The sequence below is a fragment of the Myxine glutinosa genome, chromosome 5, assembly GCF_964187855.1.
Source record: "Myxine glutinosa chromosome 5, kmMyxGlut1.1, whole genome shotgun sequence".
In the NCBI taxonomy this organism is placed as follows: domain Eukaryota; kingdom Metazoa; phylum Chordata; class Myxini; order Myxiniformes; family Myxinidae; genus Myxine; species Myxine glutinosa.
In genome coordinates, this window is record NC_136265.1 from 26,151,752 (window position 1) to 26,166,165 (window position 14,414).

The window sequence follows — 14,414 nt, forward strand, 5'->3', positions numbered from 1 at the left end:
CTCCCTCATTTTTGATCCAATCGAGAGGAAACTTCACAGATCTGTTCAGCACTAAAATGTCCTTTTGGAATTTGCGATAGGGCACGTGGTTTGGCAGATATCGTTAATTAAACGAAAATGTAAAAAAATAAAAATGGATATCTCTTGTTTATTCTCGAGTTCTCCTCAAGCCGCACTGCGCGTCCTTAGCCTCGTCTCGCGAACGTCAACAGCGCGACACAGCGTGCGCTTTCGGGAGGGGCGGAGCCAAGCCGAGCAACATATATATACACATCGATCATTGATCGTGAACCGGAAAATATAATAAATTACTGATGGTTTCAGAGTTATGACGTTTTTAAGCATGAACCTTTAAAACCGAGCCCCTCCCTCATTTTTGATCCAATCGAGGGGAAACTTCACAAATCTGTTCAGCATGTCAGTCTACTATAATGTCCGTTTGGAATTTGCGATAGGGCACGTGGTTTGGCAGATATCGTTAATTAAACTAAAATATTTTTAAAAATGGATATCTCTTGAATCGCTAGTACCTCAGACCATGAGTTGGTAATAATTTATATAATTCGCACAATGCAATACGTGCAGGCCGCTCCACGGAGCGACCTTGCGGGCTTATCAACGAGGCGAGGCGTGACACACGTGTCTCAGCATACCTCAGATCAAGTTTGAAAACCAGCATCAACCGTGCATAAATTTGCATATTCGATCATTTTTGACAAAGTTATGGCACTTTGAACTTTGGTAGGGGACATGTATTGCAGCGCAATACTCAGAATGCTTGTTCTCCTGATCATCGTATGGATGGAAACTGGTAAACAGATATTGTATGCCGTAAATTGGCGTTTTTGTTATTTTTACATATTGACCTTATTTGACCTCTGATTGACCTTAAGGCCAAAATTCATGGTGGAGACAGGGCTCACATTTGACCTCTAATTGACCTTAAGGCCAAAATTCAGGGTAGAGACGGGGCTGAAATTTGACCTCTAATTGACCTTCAGGCCAAAATTTAGTGTGGAGACAGGGCTGAAATTTGACCTCAAATTAACCTTAAGGCCAAAATTTAGTGTGGAGACAGGGCTGAAATTTGACCTCTAATTGACAAGGCCAAAATTCAGGGTAGAGACAGGGCTGAAATTTGACCTCTAATTGACCTTAAGGCCAAAATTCAGGATGGAGACAGGGCTGAAATTTGACCTCTACTTGACCTTAAGGCCAAAATTCAGGGTGGAGACCACTGAAATGTGACCTCTAATTAACCTTCAGGCCAAAATTCAGGGTGGAGACAGGTCTGAAATTTGACCTCTAATTAACCTTGAGGCAAAAATTCAAGGTGGAGACAGGGCTCAAATAGCTTCCTATATGCGTGCAGATACTTTCCAACGGATTTCTAGCTTCTACTATATTATTTTAGCAAAAAGGGTTTTGGAGCATCCAATGGCATAGTGCCTCCAGACTAGATAGACGGACAGACAGACAGAAAGACAGACATGAACCAGTTGCTTAACTCCATTTTTTGCTTCGCGTGCGCGGGGTAATACAGATTGATAATTCAGACCATAGCTACCTGCACACCAATACAGCCTTGCTCCTACCTTTCTAGTGCATAGGGTGGAAGATGAAGATGATGACGACGACGACGACGACGACGATGATGATGAGACGCAGGAAGAAGAATACCGGATGCTTGCTTCGGCAGGTGCAATGCCCCACCAAGATGATAGCAAGCTGAACATTGGACAACACAGTCAGCGCTCAAAGGCTCCTAAAACTGGCAGGTGTGAAAATGACGTCGTCCACATGCATTTTCGCATTTGGAGATACATGTTTATCCGATGAAACAGTTCTCTTAAACTCTGTGTACATATTTCCAAAGGTATTGCAGTTTGAAAGTTCATGGACACGGTATCCCGCGCAGTGTTCCACAAGGAAACTAGATGCAGGAGGAAACCATTCGTATCGTCACCAGACCAATAATTTTATCCGTCCAAACGATGCAATTTCATTGGGGGAATGATGGGAGGAATGTATGCGAAAAAGTGACGCGAAAAAGTGACATTTCCAGGGATATCCCAAGAGTGTCAAAATAAAAGTGGGGAAATATATTTATTTTAATTATTTAAATAAAAAAAGTTAAAAAGCCATATTTTTGGTGTTTTTTTTCCCGGAAGGGGATCGGGGGGTTCAATTGTAAGAAGCCCTATCCACTTCGGCCTCTCCTCAAAGCTGAGTCTAGCTAGGCCTGGAATCCATCTCGCAGCCCTGCGCTGAACCCTCTCTATGGCAGCTTTGTCCCTGTAGACCTGTGGTGACCATAACTGCACACAATATTCTAGATGGGCCTTGCTATATGCCCTCACTAGATGGGATATAAATATATTAATTCCCGGTTTCACCACCGTTTTCTCCAGCAGCAATTACATCACCCCATCACCTTACATTAGTTTTTCTTGCCCGTTCCATGTGTCCTTTAAGACGTCCTGAAAGACAGTAAGGTTCCTGTTTTGGAATCATTTTTACCCTCGCCAGAGGAGACGGTATTGCATTTGAGTCCGTTTGTTTGTCCGCACAGAATAAATATGATTTTCTCTGCAACCGTTGGTCCGACTGACAGGAAATTTTCACCATAGGTGCAACTCCACCTGTAGAATTTTTTAATGATAATTATGACGTCATAGGTCACGTGGTTCGGCCGCCATCTTGGAAAAAAACAAAAAACTTTGCAGCTCTATCTCTGAAAGCGCTGAATAGAAAAAAATTGAGACATGGCTCATTGTAAAGAACTCTCCATGGGGAATAACATCTGTTAACGATGATGTCATAGGTGCCTCCATTATGACATCATAATTCGACAAGTACAAAACTTAATCCGATCAAGATGAAATTTCTTGAGCATAATCTGCGGATAAATTAGTGGAGCAAAAAAAATGATTGAGCACCCAATCTGTCCACCCAGTTTCATCCGAATCCGTTCGTACCTTTTTGAGATGTCCTGCTCGCAGACAAACAGACGGGCGAAAGCATAACCTCCGTCCATGTTTGCTAGCGTTCTGGCCAAATTCCAAATTGCCGCCCAATGTGCAGAGCAGCGGCCTCACTAGGGTAAAAACCGGTGGGACAAGTTCCTAATTGAACCCCAGTCCAATGCTCATGTTCCGAAAGTGTTCCCATCTGACACAATGTCACGTGATGTTGGGATCCCAATTTCCAATCCAATAAATATTCTGTGTTGATTTGTCCATGATTTGCGTAAGGATTCGGCAACACGATTTGTGCGTGCTCGGCTTGATCAGCAGTAAAACTGTTCACACTGTGCCAGTGGATCATAAAACGCGCCAAGATCGCATTTTATGAAGTGAACGGTCAATGATTTGCTCTGTTATTGCTGGAAACAATCTTTTGATGTGGCATCGCCCACTCGACACGGTTGATTGGTGTGCACCCAAAGAGTCGGATTAGTATTCGGTATAACATTCGACGAGTCCTGCTTGCGATGCGATGCCGGGATTCCTTCACCGTGGTGGCAGCTGGTAGCGTGGTGTGCGAAGCTACCGTGCGGCCTTCAAGTGCGGCCAGCGAGTCTGATGGAATGCCTCTTGCAAACACTGTAGATCATGCTCGGATGACATGCTGGCCTCATTTCAAATCATTGGCCTGAGAAAATGTTTGAATGCATCAGACGTCGAGATTTTGGCAGTCAGGGCGTCCCGTAACCCGGCTCGAGCGCCCGAAGGTAAACCCGTTAATTCATGACACCCGGCACCGGCCGGAAGGACACCTGAATCGGTGTCCGTGAGCATTCGCCCAACTGCTCCTGGACTCTGTGTCCTTCTCTCCTGACAAGGTGGAGAAGTTTTTGTCAAACCTCGACTCTGATTCTGCAACTGGACCAGACGGCATCAGCCCATGGGTCCTAAAATCCTGCTCTGCCGCTCTATCTCACCCTCTCTCTGTTCTTTTCACCCTCTCTTTTGCTCAAGGTCATCTGCCATCAGCTTGGAAATCAGCAAACATTACTGCTTTACACAAAATAGGTGCTAAAACAGATCCTTGCAACTTCAGACCAATCAGCCTGCTCCCATTTATCAGCACAGTCATGGAATCCATCATTGCTTCGGATATCAAATCCTTCCTCTTCTCCAATGGCTTGATCTCCGATCATCAATTTGGATTCAGACCAGGTCATTCTACTCTGGACATGCTGCTTCTGCTGTCTCAACAATGGATGGAGGTCCTCAATGTCAAACACGAAATCAGAGCTGTCTCCCTTGACATATCACGTGCTTTCGATACGGTCTGGCACCCAGCTGTGCTCTCCAAACTCTCCTCCTCTGGTATCCATGGAAATCTCCACGCATGGCTTGCGGACTTCCTCTCTGGTCGTAGTCAACGTGTGGCCCGAAATGGATTTCTCTCATCTCCCCTTCCTGTTCAGGCTGGAGTTCCCCAAGGTAGAGTTCTGGGCCCTGTGCTTTTTCTGGTCTTTATCAATGATCTCTCCGACTCTCTGGAAAATCCTCTCTATCTCTTTGCTGATGACTACACTCTCTGCCGCTCCATTCCTCTTCCCTCAGATCGGCAGCCTGCAGCCTCCTCACTCTCTGAAGACCTGGACAAAATCACAGACTGGTCAAACAAGTGGAACATGTCTTTCAATCCTGACAAATCTCACACTCTTACTATGTCTCTCCGAAAAGACCGACTGGACAACCCTTCCATCTACTTTCTCAACAATCCTCTGCAAGAAGTTCTTTCGCTCAAGCTTTTGGGTCTCACTATCTGCCATGATCTTTCTTGGGAAAACCACATTTCCAAGCTGGCCTCCAAAGCCAGTCGCCGACTGGGCATCCTCCGTCGTGCGAAGTCTTTCCTTGGCACACCTGAGCTCCTCACCACATACAAGGCTTTCATCCACAGCTCAATGGAATACTGCTCCCGCCCTCTGGGCCGGTGCTCCTGCCTCACACCTCGCTCGGCGTCACGCTGTTGAAACCAAAGCTTTCAGAATCATTGGAATCTCCCGCGATGAAGCTATCTCTGAGGGCTTTCACTCACTCACCGCAGGCAGGTAGGTGGTCTTTCTGTCTTCTACCGACTCCTCTCCGGCCTTGCTCCCCCAGCTCTCTCTGTGCTTTGTCCCCCAAATATTCCTACAGGTCGCACAAGATCTGCCAGCAACCCTCTTATGGTTAAACTGCCAAAATCTAGGCTCTCTGCTCACCTTCACTCTTTCAATCCTCTTTTCTCCCACCTCTGAAACAAACTCCCACACTCCCTTCAATCCCACGCCTCCCTCCAGATCTTTAAAACAGCTGTTCACCACCATCTCTTGTCTTCCCCCATCCAAAACCTTGATCTTTTCTACCCCCGCTAATTCACCCCAGATCCACTTTGTTTGAAATTCCAACTTCTTTCCTGGAAGTCCTTGCAGTGTCCATATGTTTTATAACTCTCCCACCCCCCCCCTCCCTTCCCATGCCTCCCCCCGCCCCCCCCAAAGCCTTCTCCCTCCCACAGATCTCTCGATGTCCCTGCTCTCAAATGTTGTATTTGTGTCCTTTCCCCTCTCTCCCCATCTTGTCTACCGCTCCCCATGTTATATGTTTTATGTGTTGGTTTGTCTTTCTGTGTGATTAATGTTCGCTCTTTCACGAGCCTCGATCTTGTATTCAAAAAAAAATAAGAAAAATTGTGTCTGACTTGTGTTTGCGTTTGTTGTGAACAGACCCGGACAGGTAAGTTTGAAAGCGCCCGTGAGAAGTCCGGAAGAGCGAAAAGAGAAGCTTTGGAAGCGGGCCGACCGGGAAGAGCTGAGGGGTGGGAAGAGAATGGATCGGAAGGAGAAGCAGCGAGAAAGGAAGTTGTTTACAGGTATGTTGTGGTGGTGGTGGTGGCGGCCTTCCTCAAGTTGCGTGGCCCAGCAGCGCAATGTTTTTCTTCAGCTAATACAGTGGCAGCTCACCACCTCCTTGCACCTTTTCCTCACTCGTCGACTCTTGGTCTGTAAACCTTCATTTACCTTTCCCGTGAACCTGGCAGGTGAGGGATGGAGCGGCAGGGTTGTTCAAGCAGTTCTTTTAAAACTGAGATGTGCTTCAACTCCTTGTCCCCCACCTCCTGACCTCCTGCCTCCTAACCCCCCACCTCCTAACCCCCAACCTCTTAACCCCCCACCTGACCCCCTGCCTCCTAACCCCCCGCCTCCTAACCCCCAACCTCCTAACCCCCCACCTCCTGACCCCCTGCCTCCTGACCCCCCACCTCTTAACCCGCCAACTCCTGACCCCCTGCCTCCTAACCCCCAACCTCCTAACCCCCTGCCTCCTAACCCCCCACCTCCTGACCCCCTGCCTCCTAACCCCCAACCTCCTAACTCCCTCCCTCCTAACCCCCCACCTCCTAACCCCCCACCTCCTGACCTCCTGCCTCCTAACCGCCTGCCTCCTAATCCCCAACCTCCTAACCCCCTGCCTCCTAACCCCCAACTGCCTGACCCCCTGCCTCCTAACCCCCAACCTCCTAACCCCCAACCTCCTAACCCCCAACCTCATAACCCCCAACCTCCTAACCCCCTGCGTCTTAACCACCAACCTCCTGACCCCCTGCCTCCTAACTCCCAAGCTCCTGACCCCCCACCTCCTAACCCCCAACCTCCTAACCCCCCACCTCCTAACCCCCAACCTCCTAACCCCCCACCTCCTGACCCCCTCCCTCCTAACCCCCCATCTCCTGACCCCCTGCCTCCTGACCCCCCACCTCTTAACCCGCCAACTCCTGACCCCCTGCCTCCTAACCCCCAACCTCCTAAGCCCCCGCCTCCTAACCCCCCACCTCCTGACCCCCTGCCTCCTAGCCCCCAACCTCCTAACCCCCTGCCTCCTAACCCCCCACCTCCTAACCCCCAACCTCCTAACCCCCCACCTCCTGACCCCCTGCCTCCTAACCCCCAACCTCCTAACCCCCAACCTCCTAACCCGCTGCGTCCTAACCCCCAACCTCCTGACCCCCTGCCTCCTAACTCCCAACCTCCTAACCCCCAACCTCCTAACCCCCCACCTCCTGACCCCCCACCTCCTAACCCCCAACCTCCTAACCGCCAACCTCCTAACCCCCAACCTCCTAACCCCCCACCTCCTGACCCCCCACCTCCTGACCCCCCACCTCCTGACCTCCAACCTCCTAACCCCCAACCTCCTAACCCCCAACCTCCTAACCCCCCACCTCCTGACCCCCCACCTCCTGATCCCCTTCCTCCTACTTCCCTGCCTCTTCCTCCTTCTCATCCTCCTCTTCCTCCGCCTCCTCAGCTTTGATTAATTGATTCCCAATTCTAATTTGCATCAATTCAAATGGTCTCTGGATCATGTCTTTCCTATCCAGCGAGACTCCCCTGTGTACGGTAATTGCATTTGTCGTGTGCTACTGTATATCATATTTTATTATACTACTGTAGCGGCTACCGCTGGGTATACACAATCGCCTTGCACCTACCGAGGACGCGGAGCGATCACCATGCCGGGCTTGCCCAGGACGCCCGGGCACGCCCGGTCTCGCCTTTCCAGGGCTCGCCCAGGACGCCCGGGCATGCCCGCTCTCGACTTGCCAGGCCTCGTCCAGGACGCCCCGGCACGTCCAGACTCACCTTTCCAGAGTTCGCCCAGGACGCCCGGGCACGCCCAGCCTCGCCTTTCCAGGGCTCGTCCAGGACCCCCGGGCATGCCCGCTCTCGACTTGCCAGGCCTCGTCCAGGACGCCCGGGCACGTCCAGACTCACCTTTCCAGAGTTCGCCCAGGACGCCCGGGCACGCCCGGTCTCGCCTTTCCCGGGCAAACGCTCCGGGATAATGTGTATATATATTGCTGCCCGATAAACGGGCTTTGGAGAGTACCCGAGTTGATTTTACACAATAAAGAAACTCGGACGAATTCCAGCTTTTTGTCGCGTCCATTCTTCCGATTTGCGTTGGAGCACAGCTCCTACATTGGTGACCCGACATGGACACGGCAGTTGCCCTCAAACTGCCTACCTTCTGGGAGGCTCACGCGGCGGTTTGGTTCCCCCAGGCGGACTCCCTGTTCGCCCTGCGAGGCATCACAGCCGACGACACCCGCTTCCACCATGTGGTAGCAGCACTCGGCTCAACCACCGCGGCCCGTGCCCTCAGCCTCCTCCAGCACCCGCCAGCCGCTGACAAATACGACGCGATTAAAAAGCTCCTCCTCGACGCTTTCGCCCTCTCACCGGCGGAACGCGCACGGCGCCTGCTCGACCTGCCCGAGCTCGGCGACACGCGCCGGTCCGAGCGAATGGACTACATGCTCTCGCTGCTTGGCGAGCACTCTCCGGCTTTCCTGTTCCGGGAGCTGTTCCTCCGTCAGCTGCCTAGCCACGTACGCCTCGCCCTGGCAAGCACGACGATCACGGATCCCCGCGCCCTCGCCAGGGAAGCCGACAAGATCTCCGCGGCAGGCCAACGCATCGGAGCAGCGACCTGGAGCAGCGACCATGCGGAGCATCGGAGCAGCGACCATGGCGCCCGAGCACCCGGCACGGTCGACGACCGAACTGCCGACGCAATTGGCAGCCGCTACGCCGCGCCGACCACCTCCAGCACGACGACCGGGGCCTCCACCTGACCAGGCGTGGTGTTATTATCATGCCAGGTTCGGACAGAAGGCCCGGACATGCCAACCCCCGTGCACCTTCGGCAAGTCGGGAAACTGCCGGGCCGGCGTTCATTACCAGCCATGAGCGCCGGCCACACGGGCAACTTACTTTTCATCAGGGACAAAGCGTCCGGACGGCGCTTCCTGTGTGACACTGGCGCCCAACTGAGCGTCATACCCGCCTCCGATCAGGACAGGCAGTCCGCGGTTTGCGACCTCTCCTCGGTTGCGGCCAACGGATCGGCCATCCGCACCTTCGGCCCGCGCAACGTCACCCTCTGCTTCGGCAGCCAACGCTTTAATTGGACTTTTGTAACCGCAAGCGTGCCCATGGCTCTGCTAGGCGCCGACTTCCTCTGCGCACACGGGCTGCTGGTTGACGTCAAACGGCGTCGCCTCATCAACGCCGAGACCTTCAGCTCCCTGGCATGCACATTGAGCAGCTCCGCTCCGACCGAGCTGGCATGCGCCCTCCCGGCGGCGAACGAGTTTGCTCGCCTGCTCACGGAGTTCCCGGCCCTCACGCGGCCGACGTTTTCGGCCGTCACAGTACGACATGGGATCGAGCACCACATACCAACCACGGGCCCGCCAGTCTACGCCAGAGCCCGCCGCCTCGACCCAGCCAAGCTCGCCGTGGCCAAAGCCGAGTTCGACGCTTTGGAACACCTCGGCATCGTGCGGCGCTCCGATAGCGCATGGGCTTCGCCACTACACATCGTCCCAAAGCCAGGGGGCGGCTGGCGCCCTTGTGGTGATTACCGCCGCCTTAACAACGCTACGACCCCCGACAGGTATCCGATCCCGCACATCCAAGACTTCTCCGCCCGTTTCGCAGGACGGGTCATTTTTTCGAAGATCGATTTCATACGGGGATACCACCAGGTACCTGTCAGGGCGGCCGACGTCCCCAAAACGGCCGTCATCACGCCGTTCGGCTTATTCGAATTCCTGTGAATGCCGTTTGGCCTCAAGAACGCGGCTCAGGCGTTCCAGCGCTTGATGGACGGCGTGCTGTGCGACCTGCCGTTCCTCTTCGTTTACCTGGACGACATCCTCGTCGCCAGCACGTCCCGGGCCGAGCACCTCCTCCACCTCCGAACGCTGTTCGGGCGCCTCAGCGAGCACGGCCTCATCGTCAACCCGGCCAAATGCCACTTCGGCACGACGGCCGTTGATTTTTTGGGCCACCACATCACCAAGAACGGGGCCGTGCCGCTGCCAACCAAGGTCGAGGCCATCACCACGTTTCCGCGTCCCCGCTCCATAAAGGCCCTGCAGGAATTCCTTGGAATGGTGAATTTCTATCACCGCTTCGTGCCCCGTGCTGCTCAACTCATGCGGCCCCTCTACGAAGCCCTCCGGGGCACGCCGGCCAAGCACGACGTCATCTGGTCCGCAGCCATGGACGCGGCCTTTAAAAACTCAAAGCGGGCCCTCGCCGACGCAACACTGCTCGCTCACCCGGTGCTCAACGCTCCCATCGCCCTCACCACGGATGCCTCCGACTACGCGGTGGGCGCCGTACATGAGCAATGGGTGAACGGGGTTTGGCAGCCCCTCTCTTTTTTCAGCCGGCAACTCCGGCCGAACGAGCTCAAATATAGCACGTTTGACCGAGAGCTCCTCGGTCTACACCTGGCCGTTCGCCATTTCCGCCACCTCCTGGAGGGCCGACCCTTCAGGGCGTTTGTCGACCACAAGCCGTTGGTTTACGCAATGGCCAAGGTCACAGAGCCGTGGTCGGCCTGCCAACAGCGCCACCTCTCCGCCGTGTCGGAGTTTACCACGGACATCCGGCACGTCGCCGGCAAAGACAACGCCGTGGCCGACTGTCTTTCTCGGGCCAGCGCGAACGCGGTCCACCTCGGCGTGGACTTCGCGCTTATGGCGGCTGACCAAACCACCGACACCATGGTGCAAGCCCTCCGGGCGGCGGACACGGGCCTCCGCCTGGCCGACATCCCCTTCGCGGACACTGTCCTGCTCTGCGACGTCTCCCAAGGCCAGCCTCGCCCCATCGTGCCCGTTACCTGCAAACGCCGCATCTTCGCCTCCCTCCACGGCCTTTCCCACCCGGGCCGGAAAGCTTCCCAGAAGCTGGTGTCGGCGCGATTTGTCTGGCACGGCCTTCGACGGGACGTCCGCGATTGGACCAGCACCTGCACAGCCTGCCAACAGGCCAAGGTCCACCGACACACCCAGGCCCCGCTGGCACCTTTCACCGTGCCCGAACGACGTTTCGACCACGTCAACGTGGACCTGGTGGGCCCCCTCCCCCCATCACGGGGTTTCACACACCTGCTCACCATGGTGGACAGGACCACCAGGTGGCCAGAGGCTGTTCCCCTCGTCTCCACCACCACCGCCGACGTGGCGCAGGCTTTCATCGCCACCTGGGTCGCCCGCTTCGGCGCACCGGCGGACATCTCATCGGACCGCGGACCGCAGTTCACCTCCGAGCTGTGGGGCGCGGTCGCCCGCAACCTGGGGGTCAAGCTCCACCGTACCACGGCCTACCACCCCCAAGCCAACGGGTTGTGCGAGCGGTTTCACCGCTCCATGAAGGCCGCGCTCATGGCCGGCCTTCAGGACGGCGGTTGGGCCGACCGGCTGCCGTGGGTCCTTTTGGGCCTCCGCACGGCCCCCAAGGAGGACCTCCGGGCGTCCACCGCCGAGCTTGTCTACGGCCAGGCGCTACGCGTCCCGGGCGAATTCGTGCCCGACGCTACCAGTCCCTGGTCCGCAGCTCACCAGCGCTCGGACCTCCAGGAGACCGCCCGACGGTTTGCCCCCGTGCCAACGTCCCACCACGGTGACCCCCAGTCCTACGTCCCCCCAGCGCTTCGCACAGCGGAGTACGTTTTTGTACATCATGACGCACATCGGGGGCCACTCCAGCCGCCGTACGACGGGCCCTTCCGGGTCCTGCGCCGGGACGACAAGTCGTTCGTCATCGACATCGGCGGCAGGTCGGACCGGATTGTGGTGGACCGCCTCAAGCCGGCGCACGTGGACATCGACCAACCGTCACGGTTGGCCCTCCCGCCGCGGCGAGGCTGTCCCCCATCCACGGTGCTCCCCACTCGACCACCCACCACAGTAGTGTATATATGTTGCTTCTGGGACACTCTCATTTTCCCATTGACTTACATGTTAATTTTTCCCCTCCCTCATTGCCCCTAAACACCTCTATTTCTCTCACCCTGTTCTTTACGAACCTTCTAACCTTTTGACATGTTATCCTTATTCATTAGACCACTTAAACAATGGTCCTTCTGTGTGAACCTGTGATCCTTCTGACCTTATGGACCTTTTAACCTTTTACTCTTAATATCATCTGGTGAATCATCTTTGACCCACTCAAACAACGACCCTACAAATATTTGTTTATGTGTGGGAAATAATTTAATTCTCCTACAACTCTCCTCACCGTCTAATACATTAACAAAAAATATGTTTGAGTTTGGTTCTTTATTAAGATATTTTAACTGAGCTAAGATAAAATGGTAAACCTCCCTCAATGTTCTTGTTTGAGCGCCTCCAGTGCCACATACCATTTTTAAATTAAAGTATATATTTTCCTGACAACCATCAAAGTTTTCCGTCCACTCAAAAATATTTCCATCTTTTTTACCCAATTCACCGGTATTTAAATTAATTCTCTTATTTGTTTTGTAAATTGTTTTACCAGTTGTCTTTTCAATTATACCTATTTGATATTTTTCACATTCGTTATGTTTACCATTTATATACCAAGGTTGATTACACCTCCACTCTTTAGTCTGGTTGGTACTTGGTTCTATCATTTATATAATAGTAAAAAGGCGGCGGTAGCCCGTTAAAATCCCTAACCCCCTTTTTAACTTATCACTTATATACTTATATAACCATAAGGGAGACTATCAATTCCATTTTCTAAAATAAACCTCTTATCATCAAAAGCCCCCAATGCTTTCTTATTCATCTCTTCTGAATATAATTTATGTTTATAACTTCTTATTCCATTAATCTTTCTAAACTCTTCTTTCTTTGTTGTTAAACAGTTATAATAATCCTTAAAGTTTATTGTTTCTTTAATAACATTTTTCTTTACACCTTTTAACTTCTTATCAGTCTTTTCGATGTTATTCACAATGTATTTATAAGCATAAGCCTTAGACCTCAATCCCACAAATTCACTCATAACATTTCCTCCTAATTCATCCTTGAACTTTCCAATCACCTTTTTATTTTTAGAAGAGAACAACTCACTCTCTGGACTGTAATTACTCGTGTCATAGATATTAATGTCTCTTTTCATGTCTGAATAAACATCGTTGGTATTAATTTTCAAAATAAAACTATCTGTATCCATATAAAGTAGATTAACATCATTTTGATATTTCTTCCTCAAGTTATTATAAAAGTAATCATACATTAATGACTTTGATAAATCAAGAATTGTTGTTCCAATATAAATAGGTTTGTTCATTTCAATACTCTCTTTAATCAAATGGATCGCACAAAAGTTCTCAGTAAAGACCTCAGCTCGAGTAAAACTCGGTCTATTAATTAATTTTGATGCTTGTTCCCAAGATGTTGATAGTCTGATATTTTGTCTTTTCCTCACATTCTCCATAGTCTTACCAAAGACCGCATTATTCATCAATTTATAAAAGTCTTTCTCAAAATCTGTTTTTGACTCTGTTCTTCTTTGTGTATTAAAATCAATGTACCCCTTTAACCAATGACTTTGATTGAACTTTAGAACCCTATGGATCTTCTCTACTCTTAGACCTTTTGATAAATATTGTCGCAAATTTCTTTGGTGTAGAACATAATTTTTCTTGTTATATAATGTAGTAAGTAATTTTTCTGTTGATTCACCTATATCAAACGATCGTTGATAATCACTCAACCATTCTTTCTTTGGACTTTCTTTCTCACAAGCAAATGGGAGATCTTTGTGTAGGTTATGGAGTTCCTCTGGATATTTTAAATCAATTTCAAAATAATAACCAACTTTTTCTTCATCCAATTCTTTTTGTGTAGAGATACATACATCTTGTAAAACGTTTTTGTAGTCTTTTTCCTTTACCCATCTAAGTTTTCCATAAGGAAGAGCCTGAGACATTGCCCAGCCATACAGGTTGTTCGCGTCATAGTACATCAAGTAAGAACTCTCTTTCGTTGGATCATAATTTGGAAGATATTTGTTATTTGCTTTTGCGTATCTACTCGAGCAGACTTGTGAAATTCCACCTCTTTTTGCCTTTTCAATCATCAAAAGCATATCAACATCGGTTATCAAATCCAAAGCTTGTTTTGTCATTTTCAACATCGCACTCCAGGCCAATCCAGGTGCTGTGTAGTAGTGAGCAGGATCCAATCCATATCCAGTGCGACAAACAGATCTAAAGGCTTCAAATACATCGGCCAACAAAAGCACATCAGTTTTGAGGTACAAAACATCAGTTTTGAGGTACAAACCAAGATTCTTAATGTTATATTTTTTCCAAACATTTTGTGCGTGTACATAATCTTTATCAGATATATGACTATTATTTAATTTGTTATAGAAATTTTCTTTTAAAGGAAGTTGTGTTTCATTGAATCTCTCAAATGAGTCCATATAGTCATAGGGGTAAATTCCCTTTTGTGTTAGAAAATCTTTATCTAAAAAATACTCTGAAAGACATGGAAACTCTTTTAGATTTTGAACCAAGTTAGCCAATGGACTTGCCATGAATTTAAATGTATCAAGA

The 14,414-nt window shown here is 50.8% G+C and overlaps 1 protein-coding gene across 5 annotated transcripts in view; it reads left to right on the top strand.

The window, feature by feature from the left end:
* Nucleotides 1–14,414, top strand: part of CCDC137 (coiled-coil domain containing 137) — a 69,531-nt gene that overhangs the window by 33,008 nt on the left and 22,109 nt on the right. For all 5 annotated transcript variants that reach the window (XM_068117566.2, XM_068117568.2, XM_068117565.2 and 2 more), the window contains exons 3-4: nt 1,604–1,778; nt 5,726–5,871. In XM_068117566.2, the coding sequence (XP_067973667.2) occupies nt 1,604–1,778; nt 5,726–5,871 (321 nt within the window). The remainder of the gene's footprint in view (nt 1–1,603; nt 1,779–5,725; nt 5,872–14,414) is intronic.